This window comes from Equus przewalskii, unplaced genomic scaffold, assembly GCF_037783145.1.
Source record: "Equus przewalskii isolate Varuska unplaced genomic scaffold, EquPr2 ChrUn-9, whole genome shotgun sequence".
NCBI lineage: Eukaryota > Metazoa > Chordata > Mammalia > Perissodactyla > Equidae > Equus > Equus przewalskii.
This window is the reverse complement of record NW_027228757.1, coordinates 1545757-1564547: the sequence shown is the minus strand read 5'-3', so window position 1 is coordinate 1564547 and position 18791 is coordinate 1545757. Positions and strand designations below refer to the sequence as shown.

At 36.7% G+C, this 18791-nt stretch overlaps 1 protein-coding gene across 20 annotated transcripts in view; it reads right to left on the bottom strand.

Annotated features, from left to right (window-relative positions):
- The window catches only part of GON4L (gon-4 like), a 68757-nt gene that overhangs the window by 46964 nt on the left and 3002 nt on the right, over window positions 1–18791 (bottom strand). For 11 of the 20 annotated variants that reach the window (XM_070608654.1, XM_070608648.1, XM_070608651.1 and 8 more), the window contains exons 2-3: window positions 16526–17056; window positions 11908–12099 (exon numbers count right to left, since the gene is read on the bottom strand). In XM_070608654.1, coding sequence (XP_070464755.1) covers window positions 11908–12099; window positions 16526–17030 — 697 coding nt within the window. In that variant the 5' untranslated portion in view covers window positions 17031–17056. Of the gene's footprint in view, window positions 1–11907; window positions 12100–16525; window positions 17057–17390; window positions 17526–18791 lie in introns of all 20 variants that reach the window. The other 9 variants (XR_011537046.1, XR_011537045.1, XR_011537044.1 and 6 more) reach the window with 1 other exon arrangement.

Sequence of the window (18791 nt, the reverse complement as noted above, 5' to 3'; positions counted from 1 at the left end):
TAGATGTAAAACAAATATGAAATTTCAAAAGGTATCAAAAAAATGATAAAGCTCTTTATTACTGCTGTTTTGAGAAAGCAGCAAAAAGGGAATTACATAGCATAACATACAACAAAACTTTCTAAAAACCTTTGTAAACATATCTTTTCCCAAAGTTTTTCTTCTCACCTCATTTACCCCTTTTCTCAATAAACTCCAAAACTCTTTCTCTTCATCACCCTTAGATCTCCTTTCTTTGCCCTTCCCTTCTCTCTTGCATCCTTTCTCACAGAGACCAATCTAGCCAGTTCTTGGCTTCCGATGTCCACCTTTCCTTCTCATCTTATCAGCATTTTACCAATGACCTGGCAGTTGCAGAACAAGAAAAGGATTTCTGACACCTGAGGAAGTTTTGCTTCAGCTTTATACTCATATCCATCGTGTTGTTAGGAACACTGTTAACTGCAAAACTGATCCAGGAAAAAAAAAGTTTGAAAGACACAAATCAGAACTATTAATATTATAGTAGAAATAATAAAGTTTGTTATTAATTTAAAAAAGTAAAATCTCCTTCACAAAATTTAGATCTCCAAAATGAATCAAAATTCAGAGAAATAAAGGCCAAAAAAGGAAACTTAGAATGGAAGCAGCTAAAATTCATAAAAGTTTATATAGATATAGTTGATGAGAAATCAAATTGACAAATCAAATAAAGTCTTCAAGACTGTTTTTCAAACTATATGTGATGAAGAACTAGTCTTGAACAACCCATCGCAAACACACACTTTTATAAAATAAAATAAGAATGTAGCCATGACGTCAAATGTTACAACATTTCTAAACTTTTACTCTCAGTTCCCATAAATTATTTTGTTTCAAACCAGTAACAAACAGTTCTCAAACTAGCACTGGTTCTCAGACCACACTTCAAGTAGCGCTTTAAAATATGAAAAACTAAACTGAAAAACGTTTAGTCCCCATAAAAATACAGTAAAACTGAACTATAAAAAATAATTTAAATGAATTGTGAAGAAAACATCACAAAATTAAAGTGGAAATAAAATTCATTGCAGAAAATATTTTTTCACGGAAAAATCAACAGTATAATTCCATTTAGAATGGTTATCTTATAGACTCAAAGCAATCACTGTGGGGTTAAACCATTGCAATTGGCTAAATTACATCACACACATTTCTCTGATTTTAATGCTGAATTTATTAGGGAATATTTATTTGTATGGAAAATCTAATACATTCAAATTCCAACACATTACACAGACTAAAAAAGAACAGACAATTCAACTATTTCTTATTCTGTTTTAGAACTAATCATTTACCTTACTTTTAAAATATTGGGATACCAGTGACTCTAAGAATTCTTCTTTTTTTTTTTCCTTCTTCTCCCCAAAGCTCCCTAGTACCTAGTTGTACACTCTAGTTGTAAGCGCTTCTAGTTCTGCTATGTGGGACACCACCTCAGCACGGCTTGATGAGCGGTGCCACGTCCGCACCCAAGATCCAAACCAGCAAAGCCCTAGGCCACAGAAACAGAGCAAACGAACTTAAGCACTCGGCCACAGGGCCGGCCCCTAAGAGCGCTAAAGAGTTGAAATAAAAAAGGAAGCCACTCTATAAAGATCAGACTCGAAAAAATAAAGAAGAAAATCTAATTTTGCCTTCCATGAGAAAGGTGGAAGGTGGCTAAAAACTAGATATTCCCTGAGAAGTAGATCTAATGATGTAACCAATAAATCGAAAGTAAAATGCACTTTAAATGCATTGTAAAGTAGGTGAAGTCAGTAAAAATATAAAAACAGATGCTTCACAGTCCTGTCAAAATCACACCAGGACAATATGTTATCAAATGAAACCTTCCCACCAAAAACAACTGTAAAACCACATAAAACTATATTAAAGTGGGATAAAATATATACAACAGTCTGAAGGCGCTGGAGAACAACCCTCCCCCACACACAGAAAGGATTTAAGGGGTCGTGATCCTTTAGAAAAAGGAAGCACATAAAAAAACCCAAGTTGAAAGCAGCAGTCTTGCATGGCTAAGAAGCCAGAGATTTGGGGCTGCCAAAGCAGCTGAAATTGAGGGATAAAATTCTGCAGAGGAAACCAAGAAAAAAATGAGCCAAAAAAGTCTCTGTTCAAACTTCTCTTAAGACTCTGCTTGACTCTTAGGCTGTGCACACACAAGATGAAACTCCAAGAAACTCAGCAGGAGAGAGTGGTGAGGAGGCTAAAGACCAAATGCAGAAATTTCTCACTCCACAGTGTTGGCAAGACAAGAGGTTATAGCTGAAATCTTGCAAAGGAGGGAAGGTCTCCATAAATACTACAAGCTTTCTTAGCAGTACTGAAACCCCAGAAGAACCACACACTAGGAATACAGGCCACAGTCTCGGAATAAGAAGAAAGTTGAAACAGACTAGCCTTAACATAGCATAAAACCAATGCTAAGCAGAATTTAAGTGATCCTCTAAAATTTCTGCCTGCCAGAAGAAAACATAACCCTTTAGATGAAGATAACACCAAACCCTCTAGAATTTTTCATCCACAATGGCCAGCATCCAATCAAAAATTATAACATGCTAAAAACAGAACCAAAATGCCAAAACAAGGGAGAGGGGGAAGAAGACAATTTAAAAAAAAACTACTGGTGAGTCAGATATTGGATAAAAGATTTTTAAATAATTATGATTAATACAATTCAAGAAAATAAAGAAAAAGGTAATTTCACCAAAGACATAGAATCCATTGTTCTAAACTTGTATTAAAAATTAACAGATGGGTTTAACCGATCAGACAAAGCAAAATAGAGAATTAGTGAACTGGACTACAGAACAGCAGAAACCGAAGCATAAAGAGAAAAAATAAAAAGAAAATACAGAAAAAAACATTATACATATGGGACAGGGTGAAAGATCTAACATACACGTAATTGGAATGCCAGAAGAAAAGGAGAATGGGACAGAAGTGATATCTAAAGAAATACTGACAAGAACTTTTTAAACTGATGGAAGATATCAAATCTCAGATTCAAGCAGACAAAAAGAGAAAACCAAACTAGACACATAATAGTCAAAATGCTGAAAAACAACCCAGAAGAATACTAAAAGCAGCCAAAGAAAAAAAGACACACTATCAAAGTGACGACAAAAGTAACAGCTCACTTCGCAACAGAAACAATAGAAACCAGAATACAACAGAATACATACGTTTTAAAGTGCTAGGGGAAAAACTGCAACCTAAAATTCTATACCCAGTGAAAATAATCTTTAAAAATGAAGGCAAAACTAAGATTTTTCCAAACAAAAGCTGAGATAATTCACTGACAAGAGACCAGGTCCACAAGAAATACTAAAGGAAGTTCTTCAAGATGAAAACAATGATCCCAGATGAAAGCAAAGCAAAGAAGAACTTCAGGATGAATCAAGAGTATCAAAAAGGTTAATGATGTGATAAATATAAATGAATATTGACTGATTAAAATAGTAACAATAGGGGCCGGCCCCATGGCCAAGCGGTTAAGTTTGTGCACTCCACTCCGGCAGCCCAGGGTTTCACCAGTTCAGATCCTGGGTGCAGACAAGGCACTGCTCAGCAGGCCATGCTGAGGTGGTGTCCCACATAGTACAACCAGAGGCACTCACAACTAGAATATACAACTATGTACGAGGAGGCTTTGGGGAGAAGAAGGAAAAAAAAAAAAAAGACTGGCAAGAGTTGTTAGCTCAGGTGCCCCCCCAAAAACAAACAGTAACAATAATAATAATGTCTTGTGGGGGTTAAAACATGTGAAGAAGTAAAATATAACATCAATAGCACAAAAGGCAGGAACAGATTTATGGAGTGAAACTGTTGTAAAGTTCCTGCATTATCTGGGAAGTGGTAAAAGTACTAATTTAAGGTAGATTGTAATAATTTCAAAGATGCATATTGTTATTCTATAAGGTAACATGTAAAAGAAAAAATATAAAACTAAAAAGCTAATAAATGAAAATAAAAGTACTTAACCCAAAAGAAAGAGAAATAAAGGGAAAAAGAAGAGACAGGAAAATAGACCATATCAATTACATCAGAAGTTACATTAAATATAAATGAAGCATACAATCTAATTAAAAGGAAAGATAATCAGAGAAGGCTTTTTAAAAATTCTATATGCTACTTATAAGAGATACACTTTAATATAAAGATGCAAAGAAGGTTGAAAGCAAAAGAATATAAATATTTATCCCAAGTATACACTAATATCAGATAAGCAGACTTTAAGGCAAGAATATAAAGATAGAGATAAACAAAAACATTTCACGCTAAATGAGTCAATTCAACAGAAAGAGATAATTCTAAATTTGTATGTAACTAATAATACAGCTTAAATATATAAAACAAAAGTTGACAAGAATAAAAAAGAAGAAAGATACAATCACAGTTGGAGATTTTAAGAAAGGTCAATCAGTAACAGCAGACAAAGAAATCAGTACAGACATAAAAGATCTGAACAACATAATTTACAAACTTAACCGTACAAGCATATATAGAACATTACACTTCACCTAAATGATATATTTAAAACACCCACAAAATATATATTCTTTTTTTTTCTTTTTTGCCAGGGAAGATTAGCCCAGAGCTAATAACTGTCCCAATCTTCTTCAACTTTATATGTGGGTCGCCACCACAGAATGGCTGACAAGTGGTGTAGGTCTGCACCTAGATGAACGTGGGTTGTCGAAGCAGGGTGTGCAGAACTTAACCACTATGCCACGGGGCCAGCCCTCCTGTTCTTTTTAAAGGCACGTGAAACAGACCATATGCTAAAAAAGTCTCAACAATCTTCAAAGGTCTGGAATCACACAGAATATGTTCTTTGACCACAATGGAATTAAAGTAGAAATAAATAAAGAAATATAACTAGGAAGATGCTCAAATGTTTGGAAATTAAGCAACATATCACTAAATAATCCATAGGTCAAAGAAGAAATCATAATGGAAATTAGAAATATATTAAGATGGGGCCGGCCCCATGGCCAAATGGTTAAGTTTGTGCACTCTGCTTTGGCAGCCCAGGGTTTAGCTGGTTTGGATCCAGGGCGTGGACATGGCACCACTCATCAAGCCATGCTGAGGCGGCATCGCACATGCCACACCTAAGGACCCACAACTAAAAATACACAACTATGTACTGGGGGGCTTTGGGGAGAAAAAGGAAAAATAAAATCTTAAGGAAAAAAAAGAAAATATATTAAGATGAGTGAACATAAAAATATGACATATCAAAACTTGTAGAATACAGTTAAAGCAATGCTTAGAGGGCAAGTTATAACTTTAAATGTATATAGTAGAAAAGAAAAAAAGGACTGAAAATCTTACAAGAAGCTGGAAAAGAACAAATCAAACCCAAGGTAAGTTTCAGGAAGAAAATAATAAGGAAAAGAAATTAATGAAATTGAAAACAAAAATAGAAAAAACAGTAAAGAAAGCCTAAAGTTGGTTCTTGGGAAAGATTAATAAAATTGATAAACCTCTAGGCATAGTTATCAACAAAAAAGCCCCACACAGACTTCCAATCAGAAATTTTAAAAAGGACATCATTAAAAATCTTAGAAATCCCAAAATAAGAATATTATCAACAACTTTATATCAACAAACTTGACAATTTAAAGAAAATGTACAAACTCCTTGAAAAACACAACTTACCAAAACTGACACAAAAAGAAACAAGAAATCTGAACAGTTCTATAATTATTTAAAAATTTAATCCATAATTTAAAAGTCTTTGACAAAGTAAACTCCAGGCCTAGATAGCTTCCTTGGTGAATTTTTAAAAGCATTTAAGAAAGAAACAATACCAGTCTCACATAAACTCCTCCAGAGAAGAGACAAGGATGGAAAACTTCCCAATTCATTCTATAAGGCCGGTAAAACCCTGATACTGACACACGAAAAAGACCTTCTAAGAATGGAAAACTAAAGCCAATATCTCTCATAAACAAAGGCACAAAAACCTTAAATAACATATTAGGAAACGGAATCCAACAGTATACAGAAAGTCTAATATATCATGACCAAATAGGTTTATCTCAGAAATGCAAGTTTGCTTTAACATTCAAAACCCAATCAATGTATGTTATGAGGCGTATGCAACTACAAACAGTTTTAAAATACGTAGAGTTAAAACTGTTAGAACTGAAAGGAAATATAGACAAATCCACAATTAAACTTGGAGACTTCAATATCCCTTTCAATTGATGAAATAAACCAAAAAAAAAGAAGATCAGTAGAAACAGAGAAGACCTGAACAATGCTATCAACCAACTTGACCTAACTGACATTTACAGAACAGTGTGCCTCAAACAGAGTACATATTCTTTTCAAATATATATGGAGGAGCTACCAATAAAGATTATATTCTGGGCCATGAAATAAACTTCAATAAATATGAAAGGACTGACATCACACAAAGTATGGTCTGAACTCAAGGGAATTAAATTAGAAATCAGTAACAAAAAGATGGCTGGAAAATCTCCAAATATTTGGAAATGAAACAACACACTTCTAAATAACTCACAGGTCAAAGAAGATATCCCAAAGGAAATTAGAAAATACTGTCAACTGAAGTTAATGAAATACAACATATCAAAATTTGTGGGGCACAGCTAACACAGTATTTAAAGACAAAGTGATACATTAAATACTATTTGTAGAAAATGAGAAAAGTCTAAAATCAGTAATCTAAGCTTCCACTTTAAGAAACTAGAAAAAGACCAAATTAAACTCAAAGCAAGTAGACAGAAGAAAATAAGAGATAACAGCAAAAATGAATGAACGAAACCAAAAGCTTCTCCTTTGAAAAGACCAAGATCAAAAAATCTCTAGCCAGAATGATTAAGAAAAAGACACAAGTTACAGTATCAGGAATAAAAGAAGGGACATCATTACAGATCCTACAGAATTAAGAAGATAACAAAGGGGGGCTAGCCCAGTAGCATAATGCTTAAGTTTGCACGCTTCACTTTGGTGGCCCAGAGTTCATGGGTTCAGATCCCAAGCGTGGACCTACACACTGCTCATCAAGCCATGCTGTGGCAGCATCCCACACACAAAACAGAGGAAGACTACCACAGATGTTAGCTCAGCAACAATCTTCCTCACCAAAAAAAAAAAAAAAAAGAGTATCATGAAAAACTTTATGCCAATAAATTTGAAAATTTGGATGGAACAAATACCTTGAAAGACTTCAATTGTCAAAGCTCACTCAAGAACAAATAGATAATTGAATAGCCTTATATATGTTAAAAGAAATCGAATTTACAGTTAAAAACGCCCTACAAAGAAAACTCCAGGCCCACAGAGCTTCATTGGTGCATTCAACAAAACATTTAAGGAAAAAATAATGCCAATTCATACAAATTCTTCCAAAGGAAAAAAAAAAAAAAAAACACAGAAGAGGAGGGAACACCTCCAAACTCATTGTATGAGGTCAGCATTACCCTAACACCAAAACCAGACTACAGCATTACAAGAAAAGAAAACTACAGACCACAGACACAAAAATTCTTCACAAAATATTAGCAAATCAAACCCAGCAATATATAAAATGGGTAACATATTACAATCAAAAGGAGTGTTTACCGCAGAAATGCAAAATTGCTTTGAAATCAATCAACAGAATTCACCATATCAACAGACTAAAAGCAAAAACAAAAACAAAAGATAATCTCAATAAATGCAGAAAAAGCTTTTCACAAAACCCAACATCAATCCATGATAAAAACTCCCAGCAACTAGGAATAGCAGAAGACTTCCTCAATCTGATAAACCACCTACAGCTTAATGGGGAAACAATAAACGCATTTCCCCCAACAGATCAGGGACAAAGGAAAGATGGCAGTTGTCACCACTCCTCTTCAACACTGTACTAAAGGTCCTAGCCAGTGCACAGCAAGATGGGACTGACAGATGGAGAAGGAGAAAGAGGGAAAAGGAGACAGAAAAGATACAAGAAAAAGAATTAATTCACAGATGACATAAGTATCTAAGTAAGAAACTTCCAAAAAATCTACAGAAAAGCATACAGAGCTAATAAGTGAATTTATAGCAAGGTCACAAGATACACCAATACCAAAATCTACTATATTTCTACATATCAGCAATGAACAATTGGAAATTGAAAAGAAAATCTGACATTAGCATAAAAAAAGAAATACTTAGGTGTTTCATAAATCTAAGAAAATATGTGAAAAATGTATATGCTAAAAACCAGAAAATATTGCTGAGACAAATTTTAAAAGACCTAAATAGAGAGATACAGCTTGTTCATGGATTAGATTCAATATTGTTAAGATGGTAACTTTCCTAAATTGATCCACAGATTCAGTATCAATCAATATTCCAGCAGGTATTTTTGAGGGAAATAACAAGCCAATGCTAAAATTTATATAGAAATGCAAAGGATGTAGGATAGCCCAAAGATCCTGTTAAAAAAAACGAACACAGCTGGAAGACTCAGATTACCTGATTTCAAGACTTACTATAAAGTTATGGTAATCAAGGTGGCGTGGTATTGGTGAAAGGTCAGACACATAGATCAACAGAACAGAATAGAGAGTCCAGAAAAGACCCAAATATGGCCAAGTGACTTTTTTTCACAGAGTTGCAAAGGTAATTTAATGGAGAAAGGAATCTTTTCAACAACTAGTGCTGAAACAACTGGACACCCATATGCAAAAAAAGAATTTCAAATATACCTCACACATTATACAAAAATTAACTCAAAATGGATCATATACCTCAATGTAACATGTAAAACTATGCAATTTCTAGAAGAAAACAGAAAAAAACCTTTGTGACCTTGGACTAGGCAAAGAGTTCCTTGATATGACACCAAAAGCATAATCCATAAAAGTAAAACCTGGAGTGGCTCCCCATGGCCAACGTCAAAACAATTTGAGCAAAAGAAATAATGATAGTATAGCACAATAACTGAAATAAAATAAATATACATGAGTCCATACTCACATAAGAATTGAATAAATAAATAAGTGAGGGAGAAGGGACAGCTCTTCTTTACAGAAAAATGCCAATTAATAAATGCAGAAGTAATGAGAAAAACAGAAAATCACCATTAGAACAAGACAGTAATAATCGTTGCAGGCGATCCACCAATGGATGCTAAGCTTAGTGGGCAAAAGTTTGAGGAGAAACAAGATATATGCATAATTTCAAAGTATCTCCTGCCAGATATGTAGTAATTACAAAAGAAACAAAGGCAAACAACAGAATAATGAACAAGTATTTCCACAAAAAACAGCTACAAATGGCCAATAAACACATGAAAATATGCTCTATATTCATTAGGGAAATGTAAGTTTAAACCACAAGGAAATACACCTACTAGAATAGAAAAAATTTAAGAGTCTGACAACTGGCAGGATGAGGATCAATTACAAATGCATCACACTGGCAAGGATGTGGATCCATTATAAATCTCATACAATGCTCGTGGGAATGCAAAATGGTACAGCCACTTTGGAAAACAGTTTGACAGTTTCTTATAAAGTCAAACATACATTTATCATACGACCCAGCAATGCCACTCCTACTTATACACTCAAGAAAAATGAAAACTTATGTCTATCAAAGACCCATATGTGAATGTTTCTAACAGCTTTAGTCATAACAGGCAAAAACAAGAAACAACCCAAATGTCCATCAACTGGTCAACAGATAAACTGTGGTACATCTATGCAATAGAATACTACTCAACAATGAAAAGGAACAACTGTGAATGAATCTCAAAAGCATTACACTAAATGAAAGATAACAGATGCAAAAGGTTACATACTGTGTAACATCATATACAGAGCATTGTGGAAAATGCAAAACTGTAAGAATAGAAATGAGATCAGCAGTGGTTGCCAAAGGTTGAGAATGGAGGACTGCAAAGGGGAACAAGGAAACTCTGGGGGTGAGAGAAATGTTCCATATACTGATTGTGGTGGTAGTTACATAACTATATACATTTTTCAAAACTCACTGAACAAATTTCATTGTATGTAAATTATATCTCAATAAACCTGACATTAAAAAAGAATCAATCTTGCCAATTCTATAAGGTAAGTCTAATCTGTAGAGACAGAGAGCAGAGTAATATTTGCCTGGAGCAGAAGGTAGGGAGAAGAGATTGACTGAAAAGGGGTCAAGTAAACCTTTTGGAAGTCATGGAAACATTCTACATCTTGATTGTATTTGCTGTAACACAGTTGTATACATTTCCCAAATCTCATCAAACTATACACTTAGAATGAGGGCATTTTACTGTTTGCAATTTATGCCTCAATCAGGTTGATTTAAAGAAGAAATAATTACCTAAGGTATTTGTTGTTGTTGCATTATCTTATCTTTCCATCTCTTCTTTGGCCACAATTGTTTATATAAATAAAAAATTAAGTTCACTATCTTCAAAAAAAAAAAAAAAAAAGAATCAATCTAACTCTCCAACAGAATAAAGGAGAAAACCCTAAGATCATCTTAACAGAGATTAAATAAAGCATTTGACAAAATTCAATATATGATAAAACTCTCTTGGGGCCAGCCCAGTGGTGCAGCGGTTAAATGTGCACGTCGTGCTTCAGCGGTCCTGGGTTTACGGGTTCAGATCCCAGGTGTGGACACTGAACTGCTTGTCAAGCCATGCTGCTGGAAGCGTCCCACATATAAAGTGGAGGAAGATGTGCATGGATGTTAGTTCAGGGCCAGTCTTCCTCAGCAAAAAGAGGAGGACTGGCAGCAGATGTTAGCTCAGGGCTAATCTTCCTCAAAAAAACCCAGAACACTAGGAAAAGAAAATAATGTCCTTAATCTGATACAATATATCTATAAAAAGCCTACAACTATTGTCTTACATAATGGAGGAATACTGAATACCTTCCTCCAAGTTCAGAAACAAGACATGGATGTCCACTATCATTACTTCTAACTTATACAGTAATGAAGGTTTAGTATTTGCAATAAGAAAAAGAAATCCCAGGGGCTGGCCCCGGGGCTGAGTGGTTAAGTTCACAGGCTCTGCTTTGGTGGCCCAGGGTTTTGCTGGTTCGGATCCTGGGTGTGGACATGGCATCACTCATCAAGCCATGCTGAGGTGGCATCCCACGTGCCACAACTAGAAGGACCGACAACTAAAAATATACAACTATGTACTGGGGGGCTTTGGGGAGAAAATGGAAAAAAAAAGAAATCACAGGTGTTCACTTTAAAACCATTTAAGTTGAATAAAGAAGTCTTTATTCACTTGCATGTCTTATATTTCACAATAAAAATTATAATATTTAAAAAAATGTTTAAGGCCTAATTCTATGACTTAGCAATTCCACCCAACCAAAATTAAGTGCATATGTTCACCAAAAGATTTAGAGGAGAATGTTCACAGCAGCATCACCCAGAGTAGCCTACAACTGGAAAACTATCCAAATGCCCATTAGGTGTTGAACAGATAAAGAAAATGTAGAAGATCCAAACAATAGAATACTATACAGCAATGAAAATGAACAATCTACAAGTATATGCAGCAACGTGAACCAATTTCATAAACATAATGTTGAATGGAAAAAGGCAGTCATGAAACCTACATATGATTCCATTCATATAAAGCACAAAACAGGTGAACTAATCTATGCTGCTAGCAATCAGGATAATGGTTACCCATGGGTAGGGTGTTGGTAATAACTGAGAGAGAGGACTTCTGAGTACTGGTAATATTGTTTCTTGATCTGCTTGCTGGTTACATGGGTGTATTCAATCTTTGAAAATTCAGTGAACTTGGATATGTTAGGATATGTGCAGTTTTCTGCATATTGTACTTCAGTAAAGAGAGATTTTTAAATTAAAAAAACAGAAAAGAAAAAGAAAGCCTACCCATTGGAATAAAGAGTCCACCATCCTCTATCTCTTCTTCAGCGTGGTGAGCTAGAGTCCTGAGTGGCTTTTCTTGAAAAGAGACAGAGACATCTGGCTGAGATGATTTCCTAGGCTGGGCCCCTGGTTTTGCAGAGTGGCTGCCTGATGGCAGTGAAGGCATCTCCCCTCCAGAATGCATTTGAGGTTTTCCTAGAAAAATCACAAATATTGCTCCACACTTTGGCCATTCTCAATCACACACTGTTGTAGAAATATGCATCTCAATATAAAGTCCTTTTTAGTTAGTTTACTTCATTAATGATGCACATTAATGTTAATACAGGCATTCCTCTCTCTTAAAGACACTATCTTAGGAAAAATATCGAGATCAAAGCTCAGATCCAATTCACTTATCTGTACTGTCAGGAAATTGAACTAGATAATTGCTGAGGTCTTTCTAGTTCTAAAACACTTTGAGCTATGCATTTTTTTTCCTATGGAAAAATCAGATTTATAATTGGGGGGGTATATTCCTGATTATAAAGGGACATTTTATATAGATAACCATTAATACCACATTTAATCAATTATAAATGATAGACATTATAAAATGTCCTGAACTTTCTGACTTTGTAAATCAATTTTACAGAGCATTAGAGTAAAAATCACCATAAAATTACAAATATATGGTTCTACAGTTCATTAGACAACTTTCTCCTTTCTCACCTCAACTCTTAAGGAGTGCAAGCTTTCTTTTTTGGGGAGGAGGGTAATTAAAAAGGCAAACATTCATACATATCAAAAGCAAATCGAATCAAGTTGTCATCGGAAAAAGAATACATACAGGCTTGTGCATACGCAGACTATCTCTAGAATGCACACAGGGAACTGTTAAACAGTGACTGTTTCTGAGAAGAGAACTTGAGGAACAAGAGGACAGGGTGAAAGGCTCCCTAACTTCATTGTGTACTTTCTGTATTTACAAATTTTTTTCCACGTTTATGTACTACATAGTCAAAAAACTTTTTTTCAAAAAGAGATCAAGTTACTTGTCACTGAGCTCCATTCAAAATAGATAGCCTTTATACTTTTTTGAACTGCTAGCTCATGAACATGAGCAGTTTCAACTGGCATAAACACGATTTTAAATTGGAGGACACTCTCGCCCAACAAAGAAAAAAAGCCTTTTTTAAAAATAAAGCATGAATCCATCCTTAACTGTATTTACTTTCAATCTTACTGCCCATGATTATTCCAAAATGTCAAAAAGCCTAAAGGGGGCTGGGCCAGTGGCACAGTGGTTAAGTTTGCACGTTCCACTTCGGGAGCCCAGGGTTCGCCGGTTCAGATCCTGGGTGCGGACATGGCACTGCCTGGCAAGTCATGCTGTGGTAGGCATCCCACATATAAAGAAGAAGATGGGCACCGATGTTAGCTCAGGGCCAGTTTTCCTCCACAAAAGGCGGATTGGGAGCAGATGTTAGCTCAGGGCTAATCTTCCTCCAAAAAAAAAAAAAAAGCCTAAAGGCTTTGGCTTTAACAGGGACTGTACAACAAGGAGTTGAATCCTAAATCCATCAAATCAAAATTCCTCTCAGCCTAGTTTCTTGTTTGTTTGTTTTGAGGAACATTAGCCCTGAGCTAACATCTGCTGCCAATCCTCCTCTTTTTGCCGCAGAAGACTGGCCCTGAGCTAACCCATCTTCCTCTACTTTCTATGTGGGACGCCTATCACAGCATGGCTTGATAAGCAGTGTGTAGGTACACACCCGGGATCTGTAACAGCGAACCCTGGGCCACCAAAGCGGAACGTGCGCACTTAACCGCTGTGCCACCGGGCCAGCTCCTCAGCCTAATTTATTAGAAGAAGGAACTTTTAATCAAGAGCACAGCCTAGCTTTCCCATTTAATCAACAGTCTTTACTAATTTTTAGAATTAATGATGATGTCTAACATTTTAAAAGCTGAACTGACACAAATGACTTCTCAAACAAAAATACCAGAATCTTTACATCCAAGCGAAATGCAGAAGTTCACTTTGGGAGGTGGAGCTTCCACTGATACTCGTACTACCTAACGCATATTTGGAACTACTCTAAAACTGTTCCTACAGTTTATCAGCAGCCCCATACTCCACACAGAGAAAATGTGCCTTTTCTCTACAACCTTTTTTTCTCTGACTCCATCACATTGCTTCTCAATTTAACTCCCCTTCAAAAAACCCCTCTGGATCCCACTCTTCCTTTCCTCTATCAATGTGCTAGATGCTGAAAGACCTTAGAAAGAGAAGTCAAGAAGGGAAGAGAGAGAAGAAAAAGCCTAATTCAGAGTATATCTGTAACTTGTCTACTGCCAGCCTAAGAACTGCAAATTGATAACATGAAAATAATTAGGTGAGAACTGTATAAACCAACTAATTATAAGCTGAACTCTCCCTAAGTTAATCATTTTTAGAAGGCATAGAAATAAAAAAAGCCTAAGTAGAAATTAGGGTATGTAAATCAATTTTTTGTGTGTGTGTGAGGAAGACTGGCCCTGCGCTAACGTCCGTTGCCAATCTTCCTCTTTTTGCTTGAGGAAGATTGTCACTGAGCTAACATCTGTGCCAATCTTCCTTTACTTTGTATGTGGGATGCTGCCACAGCATGGCTTGATGAGTGGGGTGTAGGTCCGAGCCCAGGATCCAAACCTGAGAACCCTGGGCCACTGAGGCAGAGTGTGTGAACTTAACAATTATGCCACCAGGCTGGCCCCGTAAATCAATTTTAAAACAATTAAAATTCTATTAGAATAAACACCGATACAGAGAAAAGTTTAACCACTAGCACCTGCAGTCTAGAAACATGATTTAACAGTATGTCAACTGTAACAAAATGCTGATACTTCAAAATAATCCAGATGTTTTTTCTGGGGTTTTCTTTCTACATAATCAGAAAACTGTTACTTAAAAGAAAGCAAACCAAAGAGAATATGCACTAAATTTTAATAGAAATTAATCTGAGTAGTAAGATTATGGGTGATCTTTATTTTCTTCTTTAAAGTTTTCAGTATTTTCCAAAATGCACGTATATGAATTTTCAATCTTCCTTCTTTCTTCCTTTGTTTTGTATGTTACATTTCTATTTAGCAAAAAAAAGTTACTTGGAGGAAAAAAGGATTCTGGATAATCATAATGTACTTCTTTTACTGGTATTACTTGTATATACAGATAATTAAAGTGCAAAGTGGTAGAATCAACTTTCAATTATCCAGCTTATTGAAAGGGAGTAGTCTTACAGATAATCCTAAACCATTAGTGTTTATTTTACTTATCTACACTTGGATATGTGTACACTGACCATTAAAAATATCTCTAGATCCCACTCCTCAATAGCTGAGTGACTTTGAACCCCTACTTAATTATCCACTCCTTCTCCAGAACTTTAATCTTGTCTTTTCCTCCACTTCCTCCTGTCTTCATGTCACAAATACAACCTAGCTTGAAGAAAAAAATTCAAGAATGTTGCTGCCTCCTCAAGCTATTTCCCACTGCAAAAATCATCACTGGTGCTTGGATCCCTCCGTCTTTAATTCCATCATCTGATGGCCTTTTCTCAAAAAACTCTCCTAAATCTACTCTCAAAGATCATCACATTTCAAGTGTAACCTTTTCTCAGGCATCATTATCCTTTTCTCTCCTATTCCCATCCTTTATAAGGTCTTAAGGAGATAACAGCAAGGCTCTGGGTAACATGGACCTACCCGTTCTATGTGAAGCCCTGCCACACTCCCACACAAACCCAGCACTTCTACATGTTTGCAGAATATACTAGTCTACTTCCACTCTTTCCCCACAATCTATCAAATCCTATCAATTTGTCAAGTTCCAATTTCAAAAATCCTAATTACCTGTACCACACACTCTAGCACTTAATCATATATTGTCTTAAACTGCTCCAAATGAATTAAGTGTTTATGTCTTGTCTTCCAAACTAGACTATATGAGCTTCCTGAGGTAGAAATATGCCTTATGCTTCTTATAGGAAAGAACGCTAAAGACTATCCATTATTAACTGGCTATCACCTATAGGAAAAGTTCATCCTGAGCATGAGAAACAAAGTCTTTTACAATCTAAACACAATGCACCACTCTGAAGTCACCTCTCACCACTTCTTCCAACAACTATGTCACCATCCTCTTCTGCCTCTGCGCACACTGTTCTTGGCCTATGCCACCCTATGCCATCATTCTGTCAAACTAACCCCTCCTTCAAGTCCTAAGGGTTGTGTCAACTCTGTAGAGCCTTACCCAATGTCCCAGGCAGTAGTCTTTCACTTTAAGCTTCTGCTCCTCCTCCACAAGCCCCACTTCCTGGATACCCACCAAATCACAAAAGCCATACACAGTTCATCCCTCTAGAATGAAAGGACAAGACAAAGGAAAGAAAAGGATACAGACGAGGATCTAGAGAATGGGACGGGAGAAGACAGTCTCCATCCATTCATAAAGTTCACTGCCGACCCTTATGAGCACCACAGTTCCAGTTCCACACCAATATCCCCTTTCAGAAACTGCAGAGTGCAATGACAACGGCAAAAGCAATGGCAAACTGGTACTGACAAGGAAAATGGAGCCTAAAGACCTTTCACATCTTACCTCCTTCTTCCTCAACTTCCTCACTAAGCTCTCCTGAAAAAGGCTCCTTTGTGACAGGATGATCACCTCTGTCTTCTTGGGTAACTGGCCCAGGCCTGAGTGTAACCTTCTTCCCTCTCTTTGAGCCAGTGGCCTGGAGTTTTCCTCTACCAATGTGTACATTAAGGGGTTGGGAAGTGTCCAAGGAAGGCAGAGTGACTCCCTGAGAGGCGGCCACATCAACAGCCTCTAGAAGTGGTGCATTTGCGTCCTGGGTGAGCACCCTAGAGCTTGAAGATGGGTCCTCCATATCAAGCTGATTTCCTGCATCCTGCACAGATTGTACTTCGAGGCCAGCAGCTCTGCCATGATTTGGACCCCAGGATGGCGACACTGACCCCAGGTCTTTAATCTGGTCAGATGCTGGTTTAACAGCTGACTCTAGGTCTAAGTCATCTTCCTCCTGGCTGCCTTGATGCTGTGGGGACTCCGTCACTGTAGTTCTTCTCTTCTTACAGGGCAACATTTTAAAAGGCCCACTTCTGTTCCATCCTGAAAAGATAAAAGCAAGTTGTTATCAACTTCATATTAATTAATGATAACATTTCCTCAAATATCTTTTCACTTATTCATGTTCCATCATGAACACAGTACTTTACACCAAATGTACAATCTCCCATTAGGTGGGAGATGAGAGAGAGTGGTTAGAGGGCCACAGCTCAAATCCTAAGTCTACTACTGATTAGTATGTTATCTTGGTTGAGTGACTTAACCTCTCTTAACTTCAGTTTCCTCAACTATAAAAAATAATAATTGTTCATAACTCATACATTTGTTATAAGAATGAAATAGTAAGTGATTAGTAAGTGTTAGTCATTATTATTACCATCAGGGAGGTAGACTAGCATGATGCTGAGAGCAAACTGTGGAGTCAAACTGTCTGGATTTGTTTCCCAAGTCAGCTTCTCTCCAGTTTTGTGACCTTGCATAAGTTACTTAACCTGAATCTCAGTTTCTTCAGCTATAAAATGAAATAAAAATAGCACCTACGTCATTACATAATAATTTATTAGATCAATAAATGTTTGCTGTTACTGTTTTCATAAACAGGTATTTCCATTAACAGAAGCAATCCAAAAGCAAAGCTTGGTTGTTTAAAAAGCTTAGTGATGTTAACAGAAATTTTGTGTTGAAAACAAGAGAGATTCCCACTGTTCTCTATATTATGTTACTTCTAGATTCTTGGCTTCAATTCCAGTTATCACATTTTAAGGGCGACACTAACCTAAACTGGAGAGTACCTTCTTTTATATTTTTAATAGCACCTGTTCACAAACTTCTTTTACAGTACTTATCACTTTTGTGACCGCCTCTTGTCTGTCTCCTTCCCATCTTCCTCCCCCTAAACCTATGTGCTTTTGAGGAAAAGGACTCTTTCTACTAGTACCCCTAGTACTCAGCAGTATCTGCCCTTTTGGAGATACTCAACAAATGTTCCCTAAACAAATGAACAAATAAAAGAGAGCATGAACTTCCTATTCTGTGCTTATTCTGTGCAGCTTCTGGACCAAAAGTTAAACATTATATGGAAACTGACTGCATCTTTCCACCCAGAAAAAATTTTACTCTCAATAAAATAGGTCCAAGAATAGAATAAGTTGACTTGTGTTACAGTGAATTCTTCACCACCAAAGATGTCCAAGCAAAGTCTAAATGCCCACCCATCAGGACACTAGATGAAGGCTTGGACTAGAGGACTGCAAAATAAAGTTCTCTCTAATTCTAAGAGTCTGAACTATAAGGTCAGTTTTAAACCGCCACAATTCAGTTTCTCCAGGACACTAGGAGAGATTCCTTTCCCACCCCAAATCAACTGATGTCCTTATCTTGGTTATTAAAGTTCAATAAACACGTTAAGATTCCGTTGATCCCTGTGAAGGAGGGTAGTGAGTAGGTAAGAAGTGCAGTAGTAGTAGTTTAGGGGAGCCCTATATTTCACAGAAAATTACTGAGGTCCAGGAAAGAAAGAGAAAAGAAAAAGAAAGAAAGAAAGAAAGAAAGAAAGAAAGGCAAGCAGCAAGTCAGAGCGTGAGGGATCGGCCCCAGGCACTTCAAACACAGCAGCAGCTCTAAAGAGGCCCCCGCTTTGGGAACTGGAGTCAGACCAACAGGGTGAATGAAGCGAATCCGGAGGCAGCCCCAGGGCGGGCCTCTCCTGGGAAAAGACTGCAAAAAGGGGTCCTCACTGGGCTTTTCACCTCGGCGCCGAGAGCTGGCCCAAGTCCCC